At 40.6% G+C, this 14,330-nt stretch overlaps 1 protein-coding gene across 1 annotated transcript in view; it reads left to right on the forward strand.

Annotated features, from left to right (window-relative positions):
- The first annotated feature begins 6,430 nt into the window (after nucleotides 1–6,430).
- The window catches only part of taok3a (TAO kinase 3a), a 59,610-nt gene continuing 51,710 nt past the window's right edge, over nucleotides 6,431–14,330 (forward strand). The window contains exons 1-3 of the mRNA XM_060907488.1: nucleotides 6,431–6,643; nucleotides 9,458–9,529; nucleotides 9,645–9,746. Coding sequence (XP_060763471.1) covers nucleotides 6,512–6,643; nucleotides 9,458–9,529; nucleotides 9,645–9,746 — 306 coding nt within the window. The 5' untranslated portion in view covers nucleotides 6,431–6,511. The remainder of the gene's footprint in view (nucleotides 6,644–9,457; nucleotides 9,530–9,644; nucleotides 9,747–14,330) is intronic.

Here is a 14,330-nt window from a genome sequence, read left to right on the forward strand (position 1 = left end):
CCGGTGCTAAAGTGTGAATAACGAGCAGCACTTGTACTGACAGGACACTCCATCATCTGGAAAACTGTACAGATCATAAACACGGGGTTTATTTATCACGAGCACTGATCAGTCAGAAATTATCAGATTATTTAAAGATACATTTAGGAGGTGTGTATGTGAGAGAGGGAGAGAATATTTCTCTATCGTACTTGCAAATTCTGCAGTCATCATTTATTTATTTTGTGTGTGTGCTGATTAAAGAGGACGATGATGCTATAGCCTGGTCTCATATCAAAGCTTCTTTCCTGCCTGAGAGACTGCAGTGAAATATTCATCACTTACCTTCACGTATTGCACTTTGTGTGTGTGTGTAATATACAGTGCAATGCAATAATGAGTACACCCTCTTTGAAAAGTAACATTTCACACAATATGACAAGGAACACAAAGATATTTCCAAAATGTTCCCAGACTAAGTTAAACACAGGTTCTGTTGAGCTTTTGAACTCAAAACAAAGGCTAATAATATAACTTAAGTGATTTTTATTTCAGTTTTAGTGAAATTTGTGTGGTGCAGAAATGAGTACACCCCGCTGAAGGGCTCTGAGTAAAGCAACTTTTTAGGCTACCAATGTGGACCTGAACAAACAATTAACCACAGGTGAGTCTAATTAGTCATTACACAGGTGTTAATTACGCAGTTGGCTACAAAAGGCTGTTACCTAAAGCAAACCACCCTTTTTCCCATTTCCTGCTGTCAGCAATGGCACCTCATGGCCAGGAAATGTCTCTGGATCTGAGAAAGCGGATTATTGCTTTACACAAGAGAGGTGAGGGCTACAAGAAGATCGGTAAAGCCTTACTTATCAGTAAGAACACGGTTGCAAAAGTGATCCAAAAATTCAAGACAGATGGAACTGCAGCCAAAGTACAGAGACGTACAGGCCGGCCAAGAAAATTAACACCCAGGCAGGAGCGGCTTGTAATGAGAAAAGTTGAGGAAAATCGGCATGCAAGTGCACAACAGGTATCTAAGGAAGTAGAGACTGAAATTGGAGTGAATGTGTCACGTGACACAATATGCCGTACAGTGCAGCGGAATGGCATGCATGGGTGTCGTCCCCGAAGGAAGCCTCTCCTAAAGCCCAGTCACAAAAAAGCCTGTCTAGAGTTCGCCAGGGCACATGCTGAAAAGGATGAAGGCTACTGGGACTCTATACTCTGGAGTGATGAGACCAAAATCAATCTTTTTGGAACTGATGGCTTCAAAACAGTCTGGCGTCGCAAGGGTGAGGAGTACAAGGAAAAATGCATGGTGCCCACAGTGAAACATGGAGGGGGTAGTGTTCTTATGTGGGGTTGCATGAGTGCTGCGGGTGTCGGAGAACTGCATTACATTGATGGCATCGTGAATTCTCAAATGTACTGCTCTATACTGAAAGCTAAGATGCTTCCATCACTTCGGGCCGTTGGTCGTCGTGCCATTTTTCAACATGACAATGACCCAAAACACACATCTAAGGCCACTGCTGACTTTCTGAAGAGGAACAGGGTGAGAGTGATTCCATGGCCAAGTATGTCACCTGATCTGAACCCTATAGAGCATCTTTGGGGAATACTGAAGAGGCAGGTTGAGCATCACTCTCCATCCAACATCCAGGCTCTGAAAGATGTCGTCCTTGAAGAATGGAAAAAGATTGATGTAGCCAAATGTTGTCAACTTGTGCACTCCATGCCAAGGAGATTTGGGGCTGTCATTGCAAATAATGGAGGCCATACAAAGTACTAAATGTACTGGATGTAATTGAGTTTGTTGTGGGGTGTACTCACTTTTGCTCCACCCCACTTTCACGGAAACAGAAAAATATGTAATTTAACCCTTTGGTGACTGACCCCTTGAAAATGGTTCCTCCAGGAACCATGACATTTCAGTTGTCAAGACAATGGAAAAACTAAAATACAAATACAAATACAAGAGCATTTTGTTTTGTGCACAAGAGCATTGTGACGTATCTTTCTGTTTTTGTATTTTAGTTTTTCCGTTGTCTTGACAACTGAAACGTCATCGTTCCTGGAGGAACCATTTTCAAGGGGTCAGTCACCAAAGGGTTAAGGCATCTTTTCACCTTTCTGCTTGAGTTATAATGTAAGAACATAGTGCAATAAACATCATCAAGGAACTGTTTGGGACATATTGTTTGTGTTCATTTTAATACTGTGAAAAATGTCGTTTTTCGGGGGGGTGTACTCATTATTGCATTGCACTGTATATATTTTATATATATATATATATATAGCGCGCGCGCGCACACACACACACACACACACACACACACACACACACACACACACACACTTGCACAGTGGTTTCGGAGCTGTTGTAACGGGCAGTAATAGTCCTTACAGGAAAATATTCTCCATTTTGAGCACAAGGTGTGTGTGTGAGAGAGAGATGTGATATTGGCCCCATTTCGCTCTTTCTCACGCGTTTTTCAATTCACACGAGAAAAGCTGCTAGTGTTACTCATTCATCTGTGTGTGTGTGTGTATGGTGGGGCAGGGGGTTGTCTTGAAAAAGATGTCTTGTTTATATTGTAATACATTTTTATAGTTTATTTATTTTTAGATATATTTTTTTTCATGTCTTGGGTTTTTTTTGGTTGCTGTTGTATTCAATATTCCGCACTCGTCTTTCTTTTATTTGTATTAATTTTATTCTTTTCATTTATTCTTCAGTTTTGATTTTGTATTACTATTATTTATTTTAAGTGTTTTACTGTTCTGTATTTCTATTTCCTGAATAGAGTGCAACTGACTTAGCAGCACAGTAGACGTCAGCACTGGCCTGTGTTACATGCATGTTTTATTCAACACACACACACACACACACACACACACACACACACACACACACGAATGAGTAATGTTAGCAGCTTTTCTACTGTGAATTGAAAGTGAGAAAGAAGAGCGAAATGGGGCTAATATCTCTCTCACACACTGATACCAGTAAATACTTTTAAGAGACTCCCAGAACTTTCACATTAACCAACTTAAATCTCTATGCTCCTTTTTTTTTCAATCTTTCTCTCTCTCGTTGTCTCTCTCTCCTTCCCTTCCTCCCCCTCTCTTCTCCATCCCTGTCTCATGCTCTGTTGTGCGTGCTCTCTCTCTCTCCCTCCCTCCCCCCCCCCCAACCTGTTGGTGTGCTGTTGCATCATTCCTGCGTCTCCTCTTAAGTGTGTCATGTGACCTCTGTGATAAACCCCACTCATCCCTCCTGCTTCATGCCCCGTTTCCTCCATCTGTCCCTCGCTCCTGATTGGCCTTCGCTCCATACGCCTGAGCCAGTGAGGTTTCAGCAAACCTCTTACATCGTCCCAGTCAATGTTTGAAGTGAGAGAAACGGCGGTAACCGAAGCAGAGACAGAGGGAAATCCAGCAGAGACAGATATGATGCAACAGCAAGACACTGCTCCGTCTCGTCTCGTCTTTTAATGCGTCTCACCGACCAATCGGACGCGGCCGTGACTAAACGACGGGGGTTAGTTTGCCAGAAGTGTGTATTTTTTGCTCGCTGTCTCCAGGAGAGGAGTCCACTGATATTACATTCCGCCTTATTGATGTGTCTGAGTAGCTGAGATTAAAAACTGATCTGATGGAATAGAAATGAACATGAGGCAAACACAAAACACAATCTATAACAAACAGACATTTAAATTAGTAAAGTAATGCTCAAAGATGAAACGTCTGATTTCTGAAAACAAATTATTTAATATGTGGAAATATTCTGACACCGTATCATTCCTCTCATAATTCTGCTTATAATCTACAGAATACGTGCGTGTGTGTGTCATGGGTAGTAATATAAGCAGGTGAACACTTGATTCACACCATAGATAAATATCACGTTTTTATCTGATATACAGTCACAATCCGCATCGCATGCGCTGCCCCCCCCCCCCCCCCCCCGCATGCGCACACACACACACACACACACACACACACACACACACACACACACACACTCTCTTCTACTGCATAATGAGGACTATAGATCAGTGACTTGGCTTAGAATAGTGTTTATATACTACCGAGGACCAAATGTCCCCACAAGGATAGTGAAATCTGGCAATTTCGACCTTGTGGGGACAGTTGGATGGTCCCCGCAAGGAAATTGCTGCTTTTTGGTGTTATTTGGTTTTGTTTAAAGGAGAAAAGTGCCAAATTATTTCTTTCATTACTGAGGTTAGGTTCAGGTGCAGGCGCAGCATTAATTAACTGCAATAATCCTTGGCTTGCAAGTGACATCAAAGGAAAATAGAAACCCGGATGTCGGCCAAATTGGTGGAGATACAAACGTGGGGTCAAGCAACATTCCATACAAAACATAGTCACGTGTGCGCAACTCTTTGTTTGTTTCTGCTGCTTTAAGCGTTCTTTTAGCTCTGCCATATCTTTGGTCGTGGTCACAACAGGACTCGTGACCGTGGCACGTTCCGATATTTTTTTAGAATTCCGTCCGTGATTCGGAAAGAGGGCGAGGAAACTGAGGCTTAGTACGGCGAGGAGACGAGCACGGCTGAAGAACATCGTCAGGGCTGATCTAACAGAGACTCAAACCAAAACAGCTCGTGTTTGCAGTGATCGTTTTATCTCCGGCGAGATTCAAAAGCTTTCTCGATGATAATATGGAAGAATTTTATTTCGTTGCTAGAATTTTGCTATAAAATGAGCGTTCTCTTGTCGTGGTTCAGTCGATCGTTGTTACAATTTTAACACGTGCATTACCGTTTCGCTTCTAGGAGCGCCAGCAAAATTATACTATAGAAACAATCCAGACTGGGCGCCCACTCAGAACACGGGCTATGTTTCGTCCAAAGTTGAACTTCATTCTTCGGCAGCCGAACCAGATAGAGCGCGACATCTGGGTACTCGATGGTCAGTAGAAGCGTCTTCTCTTCAGAAAAGTCTGACTTTTTGAAATAACATGGGTCAAAACCCACACACATCTATCTTCTTTGTATTGAATCTTTGCTCGAGCGTTCAAATCGTAGTAATACTGAGAAAATTCAGTATTTACAGACACGCTTTCAGCGGCTGCTGTCCGAGTTGCTTTTGTTTATCCACCATCATGGCGGACGCTCATGAAGCACATTTTGATCACATGGTTGCAAGTCATCTATAATTGTCAATGGAAGGTCCTCACAAGGATAGTGAAATGTGTGTGAGGGGTGGTTTTTTTTTTTTTTTTTTTTTGAATGATCATGTAGGAAGGAACTTGTTGTCTGGATACTTTCGTGGAATTTCCCCATCAGCACTGTTCAGTCGTGTGCGCACACATGCCATTGTTAGGACTTGTGCTGGAAATTCCAGTTAATCTAGAGTTTTCAATCCAACAGGTTTATCACTGGGCTGGACGATAATATTGATATGATAAATTGTCTCAGTCCACTTTTCTGAGATATTGTGTAGCTTTTCACAAATTTTTCAATCTAAAATAATTTATTACAAACTGACAGTTTTGGTTTTTTTTAATTTGTTAAAATTTTGTACTTAATCTTAAGTGTAATTTTATTTTTATAGAATTTTTTTCTTTAATGTTTTTTTTTAATTTGTTTTTCTTAAGATTTTGCTGGAAGTTTCTTACAAAAATAATTGCATCAAAATGCCTTTGAGAATCTTGAAATGGTGTATTTTTTTTAATCCTTTTTTTTCCCAGCCCTGTTACAAATGATTTGTATTTGATTATTAGCCAAGTCGGTAATCTGTAAGCTGATAGATAAATAAGTTACTTTTTATAATTGTATTATCAAACATGTACACAATTTTTCTCTCACTCCAAATGTACTCCGTTCCTGGAGAGTTTTGCAGTAGAGCTGTGAAGTTAACGCAGCTGACAGATCGGTCTCTCTCACTGAAAGGTTTCTGTAAATAAATATTTCATTTCCGATGACATTGACAGGTTCTGCAGTCTTACTGTTTTTATTTAACTCTACTATTCCAGTTTTAAGAAGTATTTTTGTGATTTTCACAGGAAATTATCAGTTCCTCATGACAAAACAAAAAACTGATGATGAAAATAATTAAATTTAGAAAGAAAATATAGATACATGCTACTAATAAAAAAAAAAAGGAGAACCAACTTTAATAACAGGAAGTAAAATGAAGAGAAAAATTTAAGAATAGAAATGCAAGTACAAATGGAAATGTTCTTTCAAAAAAAATTAAACTGTACATGTGGAAAAAGTTCTGACTTAAGTGAGCAGCAGTGCATTTTATTGCATTCAGAACCTGCTTACGTAATGAAAAAATTATTGGAAATTAGAGTAACGTGATTGGGATGAAGCACTCGAGTTTTAACGTCTGTCAAGATTAATTTGTCATGTGGATCGCTTCTGAATGTTGTAATCATGCTTATCCAAGGTTTTTTTTTTTTTTTTTGTGTGTGTGTAGGTAGAGCAGGTAAATGCCGTGGCCGGCGGGTGTGTGTGAGCAGCGGGTGGTCTCCAGACGTTCAGGCTAACCCACCATGCCATCGTCCACGCGGAAAGGAGCACTGAAAGACCCCGAGTTTGCCAGCCTCTTCTTCAAAGATGACCCGGAGGAGGTGTTCTGCGACCTCCACGAGATCGGCCATGGGAGCTTCGGCGCCGTTTACTTCGTGAGTATTCGCCCCCGACCAAAAAAAAAAAAGGTTGAAATTATATTTACTTACTTGAGTTCTTGGATTTTTGTTGTTTTTATTTATTTATTTTTTGTCACTGATACTGGATACGAAAAAATCTTTGTAAATTGTTTTACACAAGAAGTGGTGTGGGTTTTTTTTTTTTTTTTTTTTTCTCTCAAAAAAAAAAAAATCCAAGAATTGAAGTAAATATAATTCAACTTTTTATTTATTTATTTTTGTTGAAATGGTTAGTTTGGGGAGGAAAATGTTCACATCCTCCTGAGTTTGTGTGAATTTCCGTAGGAGATTTACTGCCATGTTGTTTATGGATCATCACGTTTAAATTTATTTATTTCAGTTATTACACACCAATTTAGAAACTCATCCTTTCATATTAATAATGTGAAAGTCGTATCCATAAACTAAAACAAATAAGACGAGCCATTCCATGAAAACAAAAGTAATGGTGCCGTTTATAATAATAATAAAAAAAGACAGGAAGGAATTCAGGCAGGTTTTTACTTGACGCATGACTTTGTGTAACGTAGCAGCAAAATGAGTGACGTGTTATCACACGCCCGCACGCGCGCACAACATATGCATCTTATTTACACTCCCCGGCCACTTTAATAGGAACTCGTTCTTGGCTGCAGGAGTGGAACCCAATGTGTTGTTCTGTTTTCTGTTGCATGCTGAGATGCTTTTCTGCTCACCACGGTTGTAAAGAGTGATTATATGAGTCATGATATCTTTCCTGGCCAAAAAAAAAAAAGCTTGAACCACCTTGAATCTGGCTACTTTCCTCTGACTTCTCAACAAGGTGTTTGTTTCCACCCACAGAACTGTCCGTCACGCAACTCATTGTTTTTTTATTTTTCGCATCATTCTGTATAAACTTCAGAGACTCTTGTGTATGAAAACCCCAGGAGATCAGCAGTTTCTGAAATATTCAAACCAGTCCATCTGGCACCACCACCCAATGTGATATCTGTGACGAATCTCAGTCATCCAGGTACATAGTAATCTGTTGTTGGTTGAAGAGAGCAACTGGACTTGCTTGAAGATTCTTGAAAACGTTTCGCCTCTCATCCTAAAGGCTTCCTCAGTTCTGTCTGACTAATAGGGAGTTGCGTTTTCAAGAATCTTCAAGCAAGTCCAGTTGCTCTCTTCAACCAACCACAGATTACTATGTACCTGGATGACTGAGATTCGTCACAGATATGTTTCTACGCACTTCGGGATGAAATCCCTATGAGGGGACTTCCAGAAAACTGGCAGACATCTTAGCCAGAGAGGATCGTTCATTTTTGTCAACCTGGAACAACCATCATTGAACAGAGGTGGGTGTCTAAGACATCTTTTATCAGCCACCGACAATGCAGCCATCAGCATTCTGATTCGGATTCTATGATGATCCATGAGAGGATAAATACTGGATACTCCCTATTAGGCCAAGTTTACATTAGACTGTATCTGTCTCGTTTTCTTCGCGGATGCACTGTCCGTTTACATTAAAACGCTTAGAAACGCCGGGAAACGGGAATCCGCCAGGGTCCACGTATTCAATTCAGATCGTGTCTGGTCCGGTGCTGTGTAAACATTGAGAATACGCGGATACGCTGTGCTGAGCTCTAGCTGGCGTCGTCATTGGACAACGTCACTGTGACATCCACCTTCCTGATTCGCTGGTGTTGGTCATGTGACGCGACTGCTGAAAAACGGCGCGGACTTCCGCCTTGTATCACCTTTCATTAAAGAGTATAAAAGTATGAAAATACTGCAAATACTGATGCGAATACTGCCCATTGTGTAGTTATGATTGTCTTTAGGCTTGCCATCCTTCCACTTGCAAGTGGTAAGTGACTTGCGCACAGCGGCTCAGTCCCGAATCACTGCTCGTGCGCTTCACTCGCGCGCTCTGTGAGCTGCGCAGGGCCGGAGTGCGCACCCTCCAGAGGGCACTCGCTGTTCAGGGCGGAGTGATTTGGAGCGCAGCTGCTGAGGAGGAAGCGATGAGCCGCACTGACACATTTCTCAACTTGCGTGCCGAATTAGTCATGTGATTAGCATATCCGTGTATTGGCGTTGCTGTGTGCACGCGAATCGTGTATTGGCATTGCTGTGTGCACGCTAATCGTTTTTAAAAACGTTAATCTGATGATCTGCTGATACGGTCTAATGTAAACCCCACCTTAGTCAGACAGAACTGAGGAAGCCTTTAGGATGAGAGGTGAAACATTTTCAAGAATCTTCAAGCAAGTCCAGTTGCTCTCTTCAAACAACCACAGATTACCCAACGTGATGACGTCCACGAAACATCAAGTCAGAGCCAAAATATCCCTGTGCACCAGGTTTCCAAATCGAACTGCAAAACGTTCAGTGCTTTCGTGCACATTGTTGAACACGGAGATGGGCTTAAAGCTTTGTGCTCTTATGATTGTCATGAGCTGCATCTCTAATCAAAAACTCTGGAAAATTCACAACGCAAAATGGACCATTTGGTAGGTTTGAAGGTGACGAGGTTTTTAAAATCCGAGCACTCACTGTAATCGGAAACCTGTTAGTGTTTGTACTTAATAACAGTCTAGAGTAGTAGACAAGTATAAAATTTACAACATGATGCTAGTTTGTTTATCTTGAGAAGGACGCAGGGTCACGTGATGCTTTACGGCCATCGCACCAGGTTGATGTGTTGCGTTCATGTCTGAAAATTTGCAAAGGCAATGTGCCAAAAAACACAAATGGTTTACGGACCCATAACTAACAAAATTTTTCCTTTCTGTTTGTTGTTTTATTTTTCTCCTCCAGGCCCGAAACTCCTACACCAGCGAGGTGGTGGCCATTAAGAAGATGTCATATAATGGCAAACAGACCACAGAGGTGTGAACCAAAACAGTATTTAAATTGGATGGTTAAAAGAGCTCAGTGAATCTCTAGTAATTCAACCGTGTGTGTGTGTGTGTGTGTGTGTGTGTGTGTGTGTGTGTGTGTGTAGAAGTGGCAGGACATCATTAAGGAGGTCAAGTTTCTGGAACAGCTGAGACACCCAAACACCATCGAGTACAAAGGCTGCTACCTGAAAGACAACACTGCCTGGGTTTGTATAAATAAAGCCCTTCATGATAAGTGTTATAAACGTACAAGTGCATATTCTAGTAGGAATCACCTGCCATAAGGTGCTTTTGGACCAGAGGAACTAATTCATAGTTCTTAGAACGCCATTTTGAGGGATTTTTTTTTTTTTAAAGCTCCTACTTCAGGATAGTTGCTCTCTCGGTGCCAGAGAAACCGGAAGTGATGTAAGGGTACAGGGATTTGGTCCAGACATTAGTGTACGGGGACTTTGTTCGGGACGCAAGGGCATGGGGACTTGGTCGGGCACAGGGGCTTGGTCAAACATGAGCCAATGCAGCACTGGCAACCACCATTTTTAAAAATCCGTGTAAACAGCAACTCATAACGTTAGCATAAAAAAAATAGACAAATGGGCCTACAGAGAAGTCCAGTCTATATTAAGTGTATATATGATAAAGTCGATGCATTTAAATGGAATATAAAAATTTTGCGAGCATTTCCTGCTAGCATCACGCTAGCAAGCCAGCTTACATCACTTCAGTGTTCCTATAGGCCCCTTTCACATGACGTCACCGCGCCGTGAGATTTTGTTAGGCGCCATATTGGAAGACCAAGTACATGCACTCACAATATAAAACAAAGTACGAGCGAGAGTAAAGTGACACGATGGCTGATAATTCTGGTTATGTGAGTACATTACCAGCTGCAGAAAGGGCACGGTATGTGGAGAAACTGGCTGTGATTGATGGGTTTGACCCATATGATAAGACTCGCGGCAAGGGAGAATGGAAACATAAGGAGGACCTGATACCAATTCTGCCATCTGTTTGCTACCCAGACATTGTAAACTATTTGTTGTTTACACCCAGTGCCTACACTCAGTGTTCGAACTATGCCGATATTTTCAGGTCCCTTTTTTTCCCTTGGGGGGGGGGCGCTTGCGCTTGTCTCGGAGCGCGGATCTCCAAACACATGAGAAGCCTATCTTACGCACATATCACGCGGACTTCACACCTCCACACACGCATCGCGTCTGAAGTCATAACTCATCAGGGGAAATCGTGTCCGCATTGGCATGTTCAAAAAACAACCTCGCGTCAACAATGATGCCACACGCAAGGAAAAAAAACAGTCAGGCTACTCAACAACCAACCTGGCAGCAGCGAGCAAGCCCCAAACCATCCTATATTATTATTATTATTATTATTATTATTAAATTGTAGAAGTCTGGGAGGCTTGCTCCTCATACAGTTATCAACTTGGGGCCAATTTAGCATGTTTTAAATCTGAATTTCTTGCGTTTGCTTACCTCAAAGTGTCGGCAGATCATGCACAGACTTATCCATTATATCCACAGTTTTTTTGCCAAGTCTCACACAGGTTTCTTTCAAGTCTACCGTTGGGCCAATAAATCATAAATAAAACAGCTCAGATTTGTTTAAGTCGTTTGCCACTCCACTTTATTCTCGTGGGTTCACATACCGCTGCCGTTATTTCCCCCTAATCACGAGTTTGTTGGTCTTCCAAAATGGCGCAGGGTCTGTTTACTTCCGGTTTCGGGTGACGTCAGTGAAAGGGGTCTATTGGCGGTGCGAATGCAAACAGAAAAAAGCCCTTGAAGATCTGTAGTGTTCTCAGGAGAGCTTCCCAGTGAGTGGTTCCTCTCAATAAGTCCCAAGAACTGTTTTTGTCCGAAAGTACCTATAACCGGGTTTCCACGGGGCATGAAAAAGCATCAAGTCATTAAATGGATTTTGCGAAAATTAATGCCTTAAATTGCATTTAAAAAACATTTAATGCTACTGGGAATCAAATTTAAAATTCTTTCATAGTTTTCAAGAAAAACATTTATTTTGAATATATAGGGTATATTCAGTGAATAAATGTATTCGGTGAATATTCATATTTATATAAATAGTTTTTATGATCCCACAAGGGGAAATTGACATTGTTACAGCAGCAAAATGTATAAAGAGAAAAAAATAAGGCAGTGAAGGAGTAGTGCAAAAGTACTAAGTATACAAAAAAGGATCTATATACGCATACACAGGCCTAGAGATTCATATATTTTTTCGCCAGCCAGCCAGACTAGTTCCCTTCCAAAGTGACTCGCCAAACAGGAAATCAACTTGCCAAAATTTGTTCATGTATGAATTTTACTTCTGTCAAAAATAACACAAAAGAGAGTAGTTACCATTGTTCATGACTAATGTGCATTTATTTCAAGACCCGAGTATTTTGATACTGTTGTTAAATGCATAAATGAGGACAACACAGAGCACCATAATATAATATCAACAAATAATAATATATTGGAAAACTTAGCAACTTGGTGTATGAGTATTGAAAACAAATATACTGACTATCATGACTATAGCACCCAAAATATGTCCAACATGCTTTCTGTATTTAACCATTTATGAGAGAGAAAGCATTAGGAGCTTCATATTGACTAGGAATCAACTTGAAAAAAATTAATTATTCCATAAAAATCGTATCTCAGCCAAGGCCTACCCTGCTCCCACGTTTGCTTATAAGTCCTTTGTCGTTTCTCCTTCTCGTACGCTTTATCGGCGGCCTTTTTCTCCTCTTCAGACCAAGGTCGCTTTGTCCCTGTCTCTGGCAGTTTCTGTACACCTTTCAGAAAATTCCACATCGCAACGGAGCTTTGGCAGATGTAGATGTAAACAACAACAAAAACACGTGTTTAAATGGGCGATAATGTGGCCACGTCTATTGAATTTGATAACGTGATTACCGCGATATTCAACGAGATGCGTTATATGCATGCGCAGTAGTGGAAAAAAATGACAGCCTGACTCGTACACGATATGATTCGGAATTCTTCAGTATTTTCCGTCCTGCCGATAAACCCATCGATTAATACAGGCACGGCACGCGCTTAATATGTGGCAGCTTTAGTTGACGGTGTGTCTGAATCAGAGGTGGAAAACGTACTGAAAAATTGTAATTAAGTGAAAATATCTTTACTTAATTTCTTCTCAAGTAAAAGTACCGGTACCCATCTAAAAATCTACTCGAGTAAAAGTAAAAAAGCATGGGTGCAAGTTTTCCGGCATGTGCCGGAAGCTCCATTTTTTTTCGGTTCTGAAAAAGTAATTTTTCCAAATCGTGTAAATCCGTTGAGATTTTCGGGGGGGTATGGGGTGGCCCTCTCACTGTCTCACTCTCGGCGTATTACCGGGTTACCGCGGTACAGTCTCTGCACGAGACAAATCTTTTCATCTTGTCTTCGCCACAAACCTCATTCAATTTATACGCCGCTCACCGACGAGCGGTCCTGACTAGCCCGTTGTTTCACGGTGTTATACATGTGTGATATGTTTCACGCACGTAGCACGTTGTTTGACCAAATCAACACCGCTATTCCCATGAGTCGCCGTTTCTTTTGGTGCAAGTTAGAACGGTGCTTTTGATTGGCTCACTGTTAACTGCCATCCAATGAAACTTCAGCTTTTATAATAAGCCTTATTTCGCTTCCCTCCCTTGCGACAGATCCACGTGCTTTGCCTCTGGTTGCTGATCAAAATATGTCAAAATGAAGTTTTTATCGGAAGGTCCAATACGAAAGAATTAGAAAAGACGTCTAGAAATAAATGGAGATGGGAATGGTTAAGCGAGTGTGACAAAAACGGTGACAAATGGGGAATATGGCTGAGAAAACTGGACGTCCCGGGATTTGCGTATTGTGACTGCTGTTCAAAGACTATCAAGTACGGCTCCAGCGGGAAGAAGGGACTTAAGTCACGCTGATGAGACGAATCACTTTTCTAATTTTTGTGCTATGTAGTAATAAGTGAATTCAAAACATTTATTGGTGATTTAAATTGTCATCTGTTATTGTATGATGTGCAAATGCAATGTGCTTTCTTCTAGAATTGAAATTATTCATCACAAGTATCTGCTTTTATAAACACGTTTTTTTTTTTTACATTTGATTACCTTTCAATTATTAAATAAAAGTAAGGTAGGTCTTGAAATAAGTTTTAGCTTTTTTTTATCATCTTTTCTAATGTGGTCGTTAGGTTGAAAACTCATTTGTAGTCAGTAATGGATTATAAAATATAGATATTTTTGTATATGGAAAAAGCTGAATCTTATTTGCTAAAATCCAGGAGTTTCTGAGGACATCAAGACATGTGGCCCCTTATTTTAACTCAGGCTGTGTATATATTGTAAAAAAGGCATCACAGCAAAAGCATATTAAAAATGGCTGTTTCAACATTTAAATTAGTAGTTGCTGGATGTTTTGAAATATCAAGCCTTGTACTTGAAATATTATTTCAGATGAATTGATGAAATGTATTAAACATTTGATGCGAATATGCAAATCATATAACTATTAATATTATAAATGTTTGCATGAGAGACAACCATTTTAACTTGTAATTTAAATTTTTTTCGAGTCCTAAGGGGGGCTTCCCCCCTCCCCCTTGTAACCCCTCCTGCATGGCTGCGCCATGCACGTCTGACTTTGTCAGACTTTTCAGGTTTTTGAAAATTTTATACTTGCACCCATGAAAAAGTACTGAATTTAAAATGTACTTTGAGTAAAAGTTACTTAGTTACTTTCAATTATTTCATG

This window comes from Neoarius graeffei, chromosome 24 (assembly GCF_027579695.1).
Source record: "Neoarius graeffei isolate fNeoGra1 chromosome 24, fNeoGra1.pri, whole genome shotgun sequence".
Lineage (NCBI taxonomy): Eukaryota > Metazoa > Chordata > Actinopteri > Siluriformes > Ariidae > Neoarius > Neoarius graeffei.